Below are 13916 nucleotides of genomic sequence, written 5' to 3' on the forward strand. Positions count from 1 at the left end.
TATCCCATCGTCACAGATGGAGAGAGGAGATTATCAGCATTCTGTAGATATACTTTTTATTTCTCAGCTCTCAATTTTCAGCTCAGCAGCAACTATTTTACAAACTAGATATTTTATATGGCTATGATCCTTTATTTATGTCACTTGTTAAATCCACTTCAAATAAGTGGAGAAGAACTTCAATCAGCGTAGATGAAGGGGAGTAGACAGGTTAAAGGACTTTTAAGCCTTGGGACAACTGAGACATGGATTGTGTATGTGTGCCATTCAGAGATTTAAGTGCCTTTAAACGTGGTATGGCGGTAGGTGCCATACCCTCCATCAACTGCTGTTTTTAGCTCTAGCCATAAGTTATGGATGTGATTGAGATCTGGACTCGTTGCTGGCGTTTCTTCTTAAACCATTCCAGGTTGCTTTTGATGTATGTTTGGGGTTGTCCTGCTGGAAGATCCATAACCTTCAACAGAGACACCATTTTTGGACACCGAGTTGAACATTGCATTCCAAAATACCTTGATAATCTGCTGATTGCATGATGTCTGGCACACATTTAAGGCCCCCCAGTACCAGAGGCAGAAAAGCAACCCCACAACATTATCAAACCTCTCCCATATTTGACTGTAGGGAGGGTGTTATTTTCTTTGAATGCTTCACTTGGTCATTGGCAAACATAGGAAGACCCCACAAGAGACTGATTTAACTTAAACCCACATAAACAAGCCTAAATCATGGGGGAAATGTTCTGTGGACCAATGAAACAAAATGCCTATCTTTGGCAATACAGATCAGTGCTGCGTTTACTTTCAACCAAATGAATAATTCATTGAAAATAACACCCTCCCTACGATCAAAGATGCAGAGGTTTGATAATGCTGCAGGGTTACTTTGATGCCTCTGGTACTTGAAAGTGCACAAGACATGAAATCAGCAGATTATCTGGTGTTTTGGAGTCCAATGTTCAACTCAGTATCCAAAAACTGAGTCTCCATTGAAGGTTGTGGGTCTTACAGAAGGACAACTCCGAACACACATCAAAAAGCACCCATAAATAGTTCAAGAAGAGATGCTGGACTGTTCTGGTGTGACCAGCGAAGAGTCCAGACCTGAATCCCATTCAAAACCTATGGCAAGAGCTGAAAACAGCAGTTAGTTGGAGCAGTTTGCTGCTGAAAATTGGGTAAAACCTCAAGTAGAAAGGTACAGCAAGCTCATTGATGGCTACAAGAAGCTTTAGTCTGCAGTCATCTTGGCCAAAGCCTGTGCAACCAAGTACTAGCTCCAGGGTGCCAATAATTTTGTCCATGCCATGTCATTTTCAAAATTAAAATTGTGAACTTAATTTTACAAAAACAAAATTGGTTCTGCAATGTTGAATATTCAATAAGGTGTGATGACGTTTTTTTGAAATGCAAACTTATTTCAGAAGAAATGTATGGAATTATTTAAGAAAAGTGACAGGGTGTTCATATATTTGTCCAGCACTGTATGGAAAGCAGGGAGGGTCCTCTGGAGTGCAGAAAGACACAGACAGAAAGGCAGACATTAGAAACAGTGCAGTATATGGTAATTGGTTAGAATGGTTGGAGAGTTTGGTGAGAGCAAACTGGTGGTGGTGCTGAAGACTGGGTCATGACTTGGTTTTGTTTATTGATTGGTGCACAGAAGGATTCCTAACCTTGAGGAAAGACACAAGGTAAGGCTGAGGTGAGAAGTTTAGCTCTCTGCATAACCTGCTGGTGAAGTCCTCGGCTTCAATTTTCCCCTCCTGTTGGAAAAAGATAAACACCATCAGAGTTCCTAACAAATAGCCAAATATACAGTATCAGTCAAAAGTTTGGACACACCTACTCATTCAAGGTTTTTTATTTATTTTTACTATTTTCTACATTGTAGAATAATAGAGAAGACATCAAAACTATGAAATAAGACATATGGAATCATGTAGTAACCAAAAGTGTTAAACAAATCAAAATATATATTTTAAATTTCAAATAAGTTTTAGTAGCCACCCTTTTCCTTGATGGCAGCTTTGCACACTCTTGGCATTCTCTCAACCAGCTTCATGAGGTAGTAACCTGGAATGCATTTCAATTAACAGGTGTGCCTTGTTAAAAGTTAATTTGTGGAATTTCTTTCCTTCTTAATGCGTTTTTGCCAATCAGTTGTATTGTGACAAGGTAGGGTTGGTATACAGAATATAGCCCTATTTGGTAAAAGATCAAGTCCATATTATGGCAAGAACAGCTCAAATAAGCAAAGAGAAACAACAGTCCATCATTACTTTAAGACATGGTCAGTCAATACGAAAAATTACAAAAACGTTGAAAGTTTCTTCAAGTGCAGTCGCTAAAACCATAAAGCACTATGATAAAACTGGCTCTCATGAGGACCGCCACAGGAATAGAAGACCCAGAGTTACCTCTGCTGCAGAGGATACGTTCATTAAAGAAAATGCAGTCCAAATAAATGCTTCAGAGTTCAAGTAACCGACATATCAACTTCAACTGTTCAGAGGAGACTGCAAAAAAAACACTACTAAAAGGACACCAATAATAAGAAGAGACTTGCTTGGGCCAAGAAACACGAGCAATGGTCATTTGTCCATTAGTCTGGAGTCCAAATTTGAGATTTTTGGTTCCGACCGCTGTCTTTGTGAGACACGGTGTGGGTAAACGGATGATCTACGCATGTGTAATTCCCACCGTAAAGCATGGAGGAGGTGGTGTTATGGTGCTTTGCTGGCGGCACAGATTTATTTAGAATTCAAGGCACACTACAGCGATACACCATCTCATCTGGTTTGGGCTTAGTGGGACTATCATTTGTTTTTCAACAGGACAATTACCCAACACCCCTCCAGCCTGTGTAAGGGCTATTTTACCAAGGAGAGTGATGAGTGCTGCATCAGATAACCTGGCCGCCACAATCCCCCGACCGCAACCAAATTGAGATGGTTTGAGATGAGTCGGACCTCAGGGTGAAGGAAAAGCAGCCAACAAGTCCTCAGCATATGTGGGAACTCCTTCAAGACTGTTGGAAAAGCATTCCAGGTGAAGCTGGTTGAGAGAATGCCAAGTGTGCAAAGCTGTCATCAAGGCAAAGGGTGGCTATTTGAATTACTACCCCCTATCCCAAAGAGGTTTTAACACTTCTTTGGTTACTACATGATTCAATGTGTTATTTCATAGTTTATGATGTTTTCACTATTATAATACAATATAGAAATAAGTACAAATAAAGAAAACCCATGACTGAGTAAGTTGTCTAAAACTTGACTCGTAGTGTATATAAACCTTGCAAAAAAAGAAAACGTCCTCTCACTGTCAAATGTGTTTATTTTCAGCAAACTTAACATGTGTAAATGCGTTTAAGCCAATCACACAATTGTGTTGTCACAAGGTAGTATTTAGGTAGGTATTTTCTCCCCTGTAACTATTCCGCAGGTCATTGCTGTAAATGAGAACGTGTTCAGTCAACTTACCTGGTAAAATAACGGTCAAATAAAATTAAAAAGTACAAATAAAAAATATTTGTATGAATATAACAAGATTCAACAACTAAGACAAACTGAACAAGTTCCACAGACATGTTGACTAACAGAAATGGAATCATGTGTCCCTGAACAAAATCAAAAAGGGGGGGGGGGGGGGGGGGGGGGGCGGCCCTAGCCCTAGCCCTCACCCTCAGATCCAACAGGTCCCAGACGTGCTCACTGGGATTGAGATCTAGGCTCTTCGCTGGCCATGGCAGAACACTGACATTCCTGTCTTGCGGGAAATCATGCACAGAACGAGCAGTATGGCTGGTGGCATTGTCATTCTGGAGGGTCATGTCAGGATGAGCCTGCAGGAAGGGTACCACGAGGGAGGATGTCTTCCTTGTAAAGCACAGCATTGAGATGGCCTGCAATGACAACAAGCTCAGTCCGATGATGCTGTGACACACCGCCCCAGACCATGACGGACCCTCCACCTCCAAATTGATCCAGCTCCAGAGTACAGGCCTCGGTGTAACGCTCATTCCTTCAACGATAAACGCAAATCCAACCATCACCACTGGCGAGACCAAACTGGAACTCTTCAGTGAAGAGCACTTTTTGCCAGTCCTGTCTGGTCCAGCGACGGTGGGTTTGTTCCCATAGGCGACGTTGTTGCCAGTGATGTCTGGTGAGGACCTGCCTTACAACTGGCCTACAAGCCCTCAGTCCAGCCTCTCTCAGCCTATTGCGGACAGTCTGAGCACTGATGGAGGGATTGTGCGTTCCTGGTGTAACTTGGGCAGTTGTTGTTTCCATCCTGGACCTGTCCCGCAGGTGTGATGCTTGGATGTACCAGTCCTGTGCAATTGTTGTTACAGGTGGTCTGACACTGCGAGGATGATCAGCTGTCCATCCTGTCTCCCTATGGCGCTGTCTTAGGCGTCCCACAGTACGGACATTGTGATTTATTGCCCTGGCCACATCTGCAGTCCTCATGCCTCCTTGCAGCATGCCTAAGGCAAGTTCACACAGAATGAGCAGGGACCCTGGGAATCTTCTTTTTGTGTTTTTCAGAGACAGTAAAGGCCTCTTTAGTGTCCTAAGTTTTCATAACTGTGACCTTAATTGCCTACTATCTGTAAGCTGTTAGTGTCTTAATGAACATGCACCTGTGAAACGGTCTTAATTGTTTATGGTTCATTGAACAAGCATGGGAAACAATGTTTAAACCCTTTACAATGAAGATCTGTGAAGTTATTTGGATTTTTACTAATTATCTTTGAAAGATAGGCTCCTGAAAAAGGGACGTTAGTTTTTTTGCTGGGTTTATTTGAACAATATTATGTTTTTGTAAACTATTTAATATCAAAGACAAAAAAATGTAACGTACCTGGGGGGAGCTGGATGTTCTGAAAGTTGGGCTGATTCAGGAATGGTTGGGGGAGCCTAGGGGCCAACACCTGTGGCGTGATAGCTTGAATCCCTCACCGCCCATTGTTCAATAGCGGAGTTTGCATGCCCATGCCCGGCGCAATTGTGAAAGCTTGACCCGCAACATTGACAGCCAAAGTCAATCCCGTATTAGTGCTCCCATTCAACGCTATACCCGATCCCCCTGTTTGCTCTGCTGGACATTAGCATTAGCTGCCCCCTGTCCCGGAACTGTGTTTAGCAACTGTCTGGGTTCCCGTGACCTGAGCTCGGACTCAAGAGACCCCACAAGATCACAAACTACTTTCTCGTCCACCTTAGTGTTAAAGAAAACCTCGTCCAGCAGATCGGAGCCTGCCGCCATTATCACACTACGGTGAGCTTTGGAACGTCGAAAGTGACGCGCGCATGCGCAAAATACATAGACTGTCCAAAATGAATGCGCGACTGGGTTGGAACGTCACCCCACGGGGAGTCCGGAATGCAGTGCGATTGTTGTTTCCTGATAATAAAGGGCGGAACAAATGGCTCCGACTATCATGACAAGGATGTACTGGGTGGAACTACAGTTGAATAAAGAGAGATCTGGAAATGGTGGAATGAATTGGATAGTACAAATTGTATTTAGCGTTTTTCCATTCATATTCTAGGTTTGCTCTATGCTACGGTATATATTCGATTATGAAATGATGGTTAGCGACAGAATTCGGACCATACATTTATGCAAATTCCCCGTTGTTGTGGATCTGAGTCTCGAGCTTCAACAGCTTCCGCTGTTTTTGCTCAGGAAGTTTGGAGCTACACTTTAGAAATGCATTTGAGGGCGCCGCGTCCAAAACTTCTCTGCCAACAACATTTTAGAATGCTGTCAAAACCACACGGGGACTGTCAACATATAGGAGGAACAAGTTGTGTTCGGTGTGAAATAAATGTATGGGATTGATCAATGATAAACTATTTACATAATGTTCTGTATTTGATGGCATAGGCTTGTAGCCTATCCTTTTTTTCAGATTGGCCTACTGCCGAAAAAAAACCCGTTTACAGACAATGGAGAAAATGTGCTAAATGTATTCCTCAAATAAAACATATATTAATACAACAAGTGAAACAAATAAAAGCACAAATACTATGACAATAGGGCCAGTTTCCCATACAAATTATTTTTGCCCACAAATAGACTATTTAGACATTTAGAAAAATGCACACAAAATAAATGTAACAGATTGGGTTGGTTTTTGCATGAACGACTGAAAAAAATCTGACATTACATAGTGCATCGGACACTTGACGCATGATGCCCCTTCAATGATAGGCCTATGCAATATGGATAGCCTACATGTGTAGGTCAATCGAGAAATCAGTTTCGAGTTGTCAGAAAACGTTTCGGCTATTGCCTAAATCCAACTAATACATTGCTCTATTAAAAGGGACTTGTTGCAGTGATACGATACTCATTTCATTTATCTCAAACAGCAGGCGTGGCTAATGGAGGCTTGTCGCCAAATGGTTTCGTAATATAACGCACCTGTTTTCACAGATTGTGCACCTGCAGATACATTATAAATTCGAGTTTGGTGTCAGCCTTGGGGGAATGCGGAAACAACGATGGCTTGTTTTGAGAATTCGAAATAAGATATTACTGTAACAGCAACAATGAGCACCGGAACACCTTATATTGGAAGTAAAATAAGTCTAATCTCCAAGGCCGGGATTCGTTATGAGGGCGTTTTGTATACAATCGACACGGATAACGCAACAGTGGCTTTGGCAAAGGGTGAGCTTTCCCTCAATTGAGGAGTTTCAGCATTAGGTTTAGCCCCGAATTTTGATGCTCCACGTTTGGAATGAACTACTCTGGCACGCTGCGTTTGGACCTACAGGTCCTACATGCCTTGGGTAACAATCCTGCTTCCAAAGGTACATTGTCTTTTTTTTCCCCCCCACAGTTAAATCATTCGGGACAGAACGACGGCCTACAGACAGACCAGTGCCACCCAAAGATGACATTTATGAATACATCATTTTCAGAGGGAGTGACATCAAGGACATAACGGTGTGTGAGCCGCTTAAACCACACCATGGTTTACCTCAGGACCCTGCCATTGTACAGGTAGGAGACGAGGGCTAGTACATTAACTCTGCAAGAAAAATATCACAGAATTGGCTTCCATGTATTTTATGAAGCGCACAGCCATCATAAGACCTAAGCATTTGTTTTTGTTTTTTTCCTTTTTGTAGTCGTCCATTGGGAGCTCCCTGTCCACATACCCATCCCAGGCCCCATACAGTCCCTACCGGAGTATGGTGCCTTCCTACAACCAACTGGCTGCCAGCTCTCTACTCAACCAGCAGTATGCTGCTTCCCTGGGTCTAGGTGAGTGAAATGGTATTGGAGACCCTTGTAAACACACAGCCACCTTCATGATGTACTGTATTTCAAGATTGTTTTAATAGCCCCTAAACTGCTGAGGCCCTTATGATTAACAGTTATATAGCACCTTTTCTTGAACTTGTCTCCATGTAGTGTTATCTCAAGAATTCTGGGAAACATCCATGTCTCAACCTCTTTCTCCATGTATACCGTGGCCTTCCTTAGGAGCGGGACTTCACAGCTTTCCAGCAAGACGAGGCCCGATGGTAGAGCAGGCTGTCCAGACTGTACCAGCTGAGAATGCTGCTGAAAAAAGGGTCCAGTCAGCCCCCCAGCAGCAAGGCAGAGAGTCTGGTTGGCTTTCCCAGCACTCTGGCAGAGATGGCCCTCTGTCTCAGAGGGCTGCTTCCAGTGGTAAGCTCAGACAACCGGGATCAGTGCCTCTTGTACAGCGTGGGACATAGTTGGAGTACTCAACAGGAACACCTTTGTATTCATTAGTTGGATTCCGTTGCGAAACATTTAATCTCTTGCAAAACGTTTTGCAACTAAATTTACTATATGAAACAAATGGCAGCAAACAGAAAATAACCAGTGGGACCTGAACTTGTTATAGAAACAGGTTTCATTGCAAAATATCTTGATTAAAAGGTTTTCCGTTGCTAATTGATTTGCGATGGTATTCAACTAATGCATGAGGTGTTTTTACTCCTGCTTTATGCATTCTCATCAATTGAGGGACCACGAAATTTAACTTGCACTTGTCTTATGAGTAATGCCACGGCATGGCACTAATTGGCAATGCTGTCATGATCTTAAACTCGACGTTGTGGTAGCCCCCTCATCCCTTGTCCATTTTTAGGTCAAGCACTGCGTGGCACAGCCCAGGAACAAAGGCAAGGCAATGATGAGAACTGCAGACCACAGAGACGAAGACAAGGTAATTAGCAATGTCATTGTCTATTGTAGCGATTTGCTTTTATATTTTGTCTAAATGTATCGATATGTTCACAGGCAATCGTAGGGCAAGGAACCGTGGGAGAGGTCAGCTTCTTGTAGGAAACTCAAAAGCCAGAACCTTACAATTTGAGTCTGACTTTGATTTTGAATCTGCCAATGCTCAGTTCCACAAAGATGAACTCGAGAAGGAGCTTCAGGAAAAGTTGACCATTAAAGGTACCTGCATACAAAGTGAATTCTCAAGATTCCAAATTTGAAACCCAACTGATGCTCAGTGAAATACTGCATGTATAACATTGGTTGTCAATCTAAACACTAAGTTGCTTAACTGCAGAGAAATATGTCAATTTAACCACACCTAAAATTATTATAGGATTTGGAGTTGGTAGCCTTTCTCTTTTAATCCCTGTTCTCATTCAGACCCAGAGGAGGAGTTTGGGGTTAGTGAGGGCCAGAACACTGAGGGCACAGTGGAGGATCCTCCTGGGGAGAAATTCTACTATGACAAAACGAAGTGCTTCTTTGACAATGTCTCATCTGAGATGAAGTCTAGGTAAAAAAAACATACCTTATTAAAATTTTAAATAGTAGTGAATTAACAGGCTGTCTGATTCTGTCCCACCCTGTGCCGTTCAGTAGGACCACCTGGGCAGAGGAGAGGAAGCTGAATGTGGAGACGTTTGGCGTTCCGGGCCGATTCCTGAGGGGCAGAGGCTTCCGAGGGGACAATCGTGGGAGAGGAGCTGGGAGGGCCAACCAGCGCCCCATGCCCAAAGTAGACAGTGCAAGGGTGTGAACAGGTGTGCAGTTACCTACCGCTTACTTACTGTAATAATGTTAGCTTTTATTTGCGTTTTAGTTTCCTAGGTGCTTTCCTACTACCATCACTTGGCATCAGTATTTTTGTTTTATCTTTTACTGATATTTATGTAAGAGTTGATACTGAAGTGTCCTATGATTCCTTCCCTTCCTCTTGAAAGACTTGTTCTTGGCCCTGGAGCCCTTCAATCCAAATGATTTTTAAGTTGCCATTTCTTTTCATTTCTCATTTGTGCCTTGTCAAAGTTGTGTACGGAACTTCACTATTTGAGCAGGAATTGCAATTGTGTACATAGTTTGTGTTCAGAATCCATTTTCCTTCATGGTAGTGCAATTTCTGTACACATTAGAACATCATTCTTGATTTTGCCTTGTTAAAAAAAACTGCAGGCATAATTCTTCAGGAAATGTTTACTTAGATTGGACCAAAGCGATGTACTTTATTTATTTTCTATTATTTCTTGTAAATAAAATAAGTTGGCATGTCTATTGACTGGCCAAGTATGTACACATGGCCCTTAAAGGGTGAGGTTTTTTTTCCACATGGTAAAATTATGGAAATTGGTTAGTTGTACAAAAGCAAAACTTTTTTTTTTTTCTCTGTACTGAATGTAATTGCAATTGTGGGACACCTGTATAGTTACTAATCCAGTAATAAACTACATGAGAAATTGCTTGTGGCCTGATTAACAAACTTGGTGAACTCAACATTAATCTCAAATTTACATATTTTGATATGCTTTTCCAACTGCTGTTGTAGAATTAACCCTTAGCATAGGTGTGTGCAGATGACCCTGGGGCCCAGGTTGTCACTCTCAGGTCAAGGGCCTTGTACCTGGTGATGGCAGCCATGTTTCGTAATTGTGCACTTGTTCCCTAAGGTTCATAGTGGAAAACACAGCATATGGGTATGAAATCAAGACCAAGCTAAAAATGAGGCCTGCGTACTCTGTATAATTGAAGTGGCTCATTTTAAATGACCAGAGATTAATGCATTGAGCTGCCATTGAAGAGATGGCAAATACTGTTCCCCTTGATTTTTAGGTCTCTTAGGTCTTATAAAGCACTGGCCTAAAACCTGTACAATTGGTGAGGGATAGTAATTCATCCCCAAAAGTTTGTTAGTTTCTTATTGCCCAATCATAACTGTAGCTTCATTCCATGCATTCGATTTGTTGCATTCCTCCAATGTGATCCCAACTAATCAGTGATGTTTGCTCATTTACTTTAGGCAGCACTGGCAGCATAGTGTACCTTGGCATTAAATTAACTTGTCAACAGTTAACTATAGTTGTGCCTTACTATATTGTCAAGCCATACAAAACAATGCTTGTACATTCATAGGTTAAGTATTATAACCTCAGTTCCTGTTTCCTCAATGTTTGAGTGAAGCAGGACAGCTGCAGAGATGTTGTTGATGGAGATGTTGACATCTCCACAAGAGACAAATCACCAGCAGCAGGAAGAGGAGTCTGAAATGTTAATTGAAGTCTTTTCCAATAAATTAAAAGCAGTACCACACATGGTGACTATGACGCATTTGGTCCCATCGGGTATCAGTTGCTCGTCCCTTCTCTGGTGGCAGTTGGGCGGGAAAGAACAGTGAGGGCTTGTACAAGGAGAACATATTGGCTTGCATACACAGCAGGCTCCACCAGGTTCCCAGTGAAACCTTATGTAAGAACTGTTGCTCAACACATTGAGGGACATTTCACAGATGACATTGAGTTGAACTTTTGTCAGATTTGTTTTTTTGTTGTCTGTTCTCAAGGATTTAGTTGTCACAAACTTAAGGGGCATTTTTAAATGGCAGATTGACCATATTAAGGGTCCATTACCCATTTTCCAAGCAGCTCAAATTGGAAGGGTCCTCTATAGGGCTCTTGGTCCAGGTCAGAGGCTGCAATGTTGGCCCAACAGATGCACGTCCAGTCCTCTCTCAGATATGACATTATCATTCTGGTCCCTCGCGTGGATCCTCAGGGTCCCTTAGCCTGTGGTTCATCTGCCCATTACGAAGTGAAGTTAATGTACAAATACCATAGTGGGTGAAATTATATATCTTGCATTTTGGCACAGAATAAAACCCATATTAAACAACTGATCACCTGCATTGATTGTATTCATGTTTTTACCATTGTCAACTGCATAGAGTATGACTGTGTATACATAGTTGATCATGAAAGGTGACTCCAGTCTCTTCGCTGAAGTGACAAGACCTATATGAGGTTCCACTGTCATCCAGTCATCCGATCATCACCCTTCACATACCTGAAGGCAGAAGTGTGGAAGCATAGGTCAAGCAATGACTGATAGTTGTCAGCACCATAAAAGTATAACAAATGTCAATGGATAGGTCAAACTACTCTTACAAAAATATGGAAATTACTTATGCCTAGCATCATGGTCAATGGCAGTAAGCATCTCTACAGGGTGTCCAATCTCTGTTTTCTCTTCCACCATGACATCTTGGACAGAGTCCAGAAACACTGATGAGTTGTTGGCATCCTCTACTTCAATGCATTTCTTAGAAGTGGGCTTTGGTCCGTCTCCTGACTCAGCATCGCTTGACATTACCATGCTGTGTGTAACTCACCTCTGGTGGTGTCAACAATCCAAAGCCCTGAGGCTGTTCTCTCCTTTACTATACTGAACAAAAATATAAACACAACATGCAACATTTCAAAGACTTTACTGAGAGTTCATATAAGGATCTATGGATTTCACATGACTGGGAATGCAGATATGCATCCGTTGGTCACAGATAATCTTTAAAAAAAGGTAGGGGCGTGGATCAGAAAACCAGTCAGTATCTGGTGTGACAACCATTTGCCTGGTGCAGTGCGACACATGTCCTTCACATAGAGTTGATCAGGATGTTGATTGTGTCCTGTGGAATGTTGTCCCACTCCTCTTCAATGGCTGTGCGAAGTTGCTGGATATTGTCGGGACTCACTGTCATACACGTCAATCCAGAGTATCCCAGTATCCCATGTTCAATGGGTGACATGTCTGGTGAGTATGCAGGTTATGGAAGAACTGGGACATTTTCAGCTTTCAGGAATTGTGTACAGATCCTTGCGACATGGGGCCGTGCATTATAATGCTGAAACATGAAGTGATGGCGGCGGATGAATAGCATGACAATGGGCCTCAGGATCTCGTCAAGGTATCTCTGTGCATTCAAATTACCATCGATAAAATGCAATGATGCTTCTTGCCCGTAGCTTATGCCTGCCTATACCATAAATCCACCGTCAGCATGGGGCACTCTGTTCAAAACGTTGACATCAGCAAACCGCATAGCCACACAACGCCATACATGTGGTCTGCGGTTGTGAGGCCGGATGGACGTCCTGCAAAATTCTCTAAAATGACGTTGGAGGCGGCTTATGGTAAAGAAATAAACTTTCAATGCTCTGGTGGACATTCCTGCAATCAGCATGCCAATTGCATGCTCCCTCAAAAACTTTGGAATCTGTGGCATTTGTGAGACAAAACTGCACATTTTAGAGTGGAATTTCATTTCCCCCAGCGCAAGGTGCACCTGTGTACTGTTCATGCTGTTTAATCAGCTTCTTGATATGCCAAACCTGTCAGGTGGATGGATTATCTTGCAAAGGATAAATGCTCATTAACAGGATGTAAACACATTTCTGCACAGCATTTGAGAGAAATAAGATTTTTGTGTATGAAACATTTCTGAGATATTTTATTTCAGCTCATGAAGCCAACACTTTTACATGTTGTGTTAATTTACAGTTGAAGTCAGAAGTTTACATACACTTAGGTTGGAGTCATTAAAACTAGTTTTTCAACCACTCCACAAATTTCTTGTTATTAACAAACTATAGTTTTGGCAAGTCGGTTAGGACATTTACTTTGTGCATGACACAAGTAATATTTCCATCAATTGTTTACAGACAGATTATTTCACTTATAATTCACTGTATCACAATTCCAGTGTGTTAGAAGTTTACATACACTAAGTTGACTGTGCCTTTAAACAGCTTGGAAAAGTCCAGAAAATTATGTCACGGCTTTAGAAGCTTCTGATAGGCTAATTGACATCATTTGAGTCAATTGGAGGTGTACCTGCGGATGTATTTCAAGGCCTACCTTCAAACTCAGTGCCTCTTTGCTTGACATCATGGGAAAATCAAAAGAAATCAGCCAAGACCTCAGAAGAAAAATTGTAGACCTCCACAAGTCTGGTTCATCCTTGGGAGCAATTTCCAAACGCCTGAGGGTACCACGTTCATCTGTACAAAAAATAGTACGCAAGTATAAACACCATGGGACCACGCAGCCATCATAACGCTCATGAAGGAGAAGTGTTCTGTCTCATAGAGATGAACGTACTTTGGTGCGAAAAGTGCAAATCTATCCCAGAACAACATCAAAGGACCTTGTGAAAATGCTGGAGGGTACAAACAGGTACAAATGATCTATATCCACAGTAAAACAAGTCCTGTGTCGACATAACCTGAAAGGCCGCTCAGCAAGGAAAAAGCCACTGCTCCAAAACCGCCATAAAAAAATAGACTGACATCAGTCAGGAAGTTAAAGCTTGGTCGCAAATGGGTCTTCCAAATGGACAATAACCCCAAGCATACTTCCAAAGTCGTGGCAAAATGGCTTAAGGATAACAAAGTCAAGGTATTAATGTGGCCATCACAAAGCCCTAACCTCAGTCCTATAGAAAATGTGTGTGCAGATCTGAAAAAGCGTGTGCGAGCAAGGAGCCCTACAAACCTGACTCAGTTACACCAGCTCTGTCAGGAGGAACTTATTGTGGGAAGCTTGTGGAAGGCTACCCAACATGTTTGACCCAAGTTAAACAATTTAAAGGCA

At 42.2% G+C, this 13916-nt stretch overlaps 1 protein-coding gene across 1 annotated transcript; it reads left to right on the forward strand.

Moving 5' to 3' along the window:
* The first annotated feature begins 6510 nt into the window (after positions 1–6510).
* On the forward strand, positions 6511–9585 carry LOC139414274 (protein LSM14 homolog B-like). The gene is made up of 8 exons (XM_071162177.1): positions 6511–6686; positions 6859–7022; positions 7151–7286; positions 7509–7697; positions 8146–8223; positions 8298–8459; positions 8664–8796; positions 8880–9585. The coding sequence occupies exons 1-8, from the start codon at positions 6566–6568 to the stop codon at positions 9037–9039; spliced, it is 1143 nt and encodes a 380-aa protein (XP_071018278.1). The 5' UTR covers positions 6511–6565; the 3' UTR covers positions 9040–9585.
* The last annotated feature ends 4331 nt before the right edge of the window (positions 9586–13916 follow it).

This window comes from Oncorhynchus clarkii, chromosome 7 (genome assembly GCF_045791955.1).
Source record: "Oncorhynchus clarkii lewisi isolate Uvic-CL-2024 chromosome 7, UVic_Ocla_1.0, whole genome shotgun sequence".
Classification (NCBI taxonomy): domain Eukaryota; kingdom Metazoa; phylum Chordata; class Actinopteri; order Salmoniformes; family Salmonidae; genus Oncorhynchus; species Oncorhynchus clarkii.

Coding starts and splice junctions, on each gene's coding strand:
- LOC139414274 (XM_071162177.1), top strand. CDS start 6,566: ATGAGCACCGGAACACCTTATATTGGAAGTAAAATAAGTCTAATCTCC. Junction 6,687..6,858: donor AACAGTGGCTTTGGCAAAGG/GTGAGCTTTCCC, acceptor TCCCCCCCACAG/TTAAATCATTCGGGACAGAA. Junction 7,023..7,150: donor AGGACCCTGCCATTGTACAG/GTAGGAGACGAG, acceptor TCCTTTTTGTAG/TCGTCCATTGGGAGCTCCCT.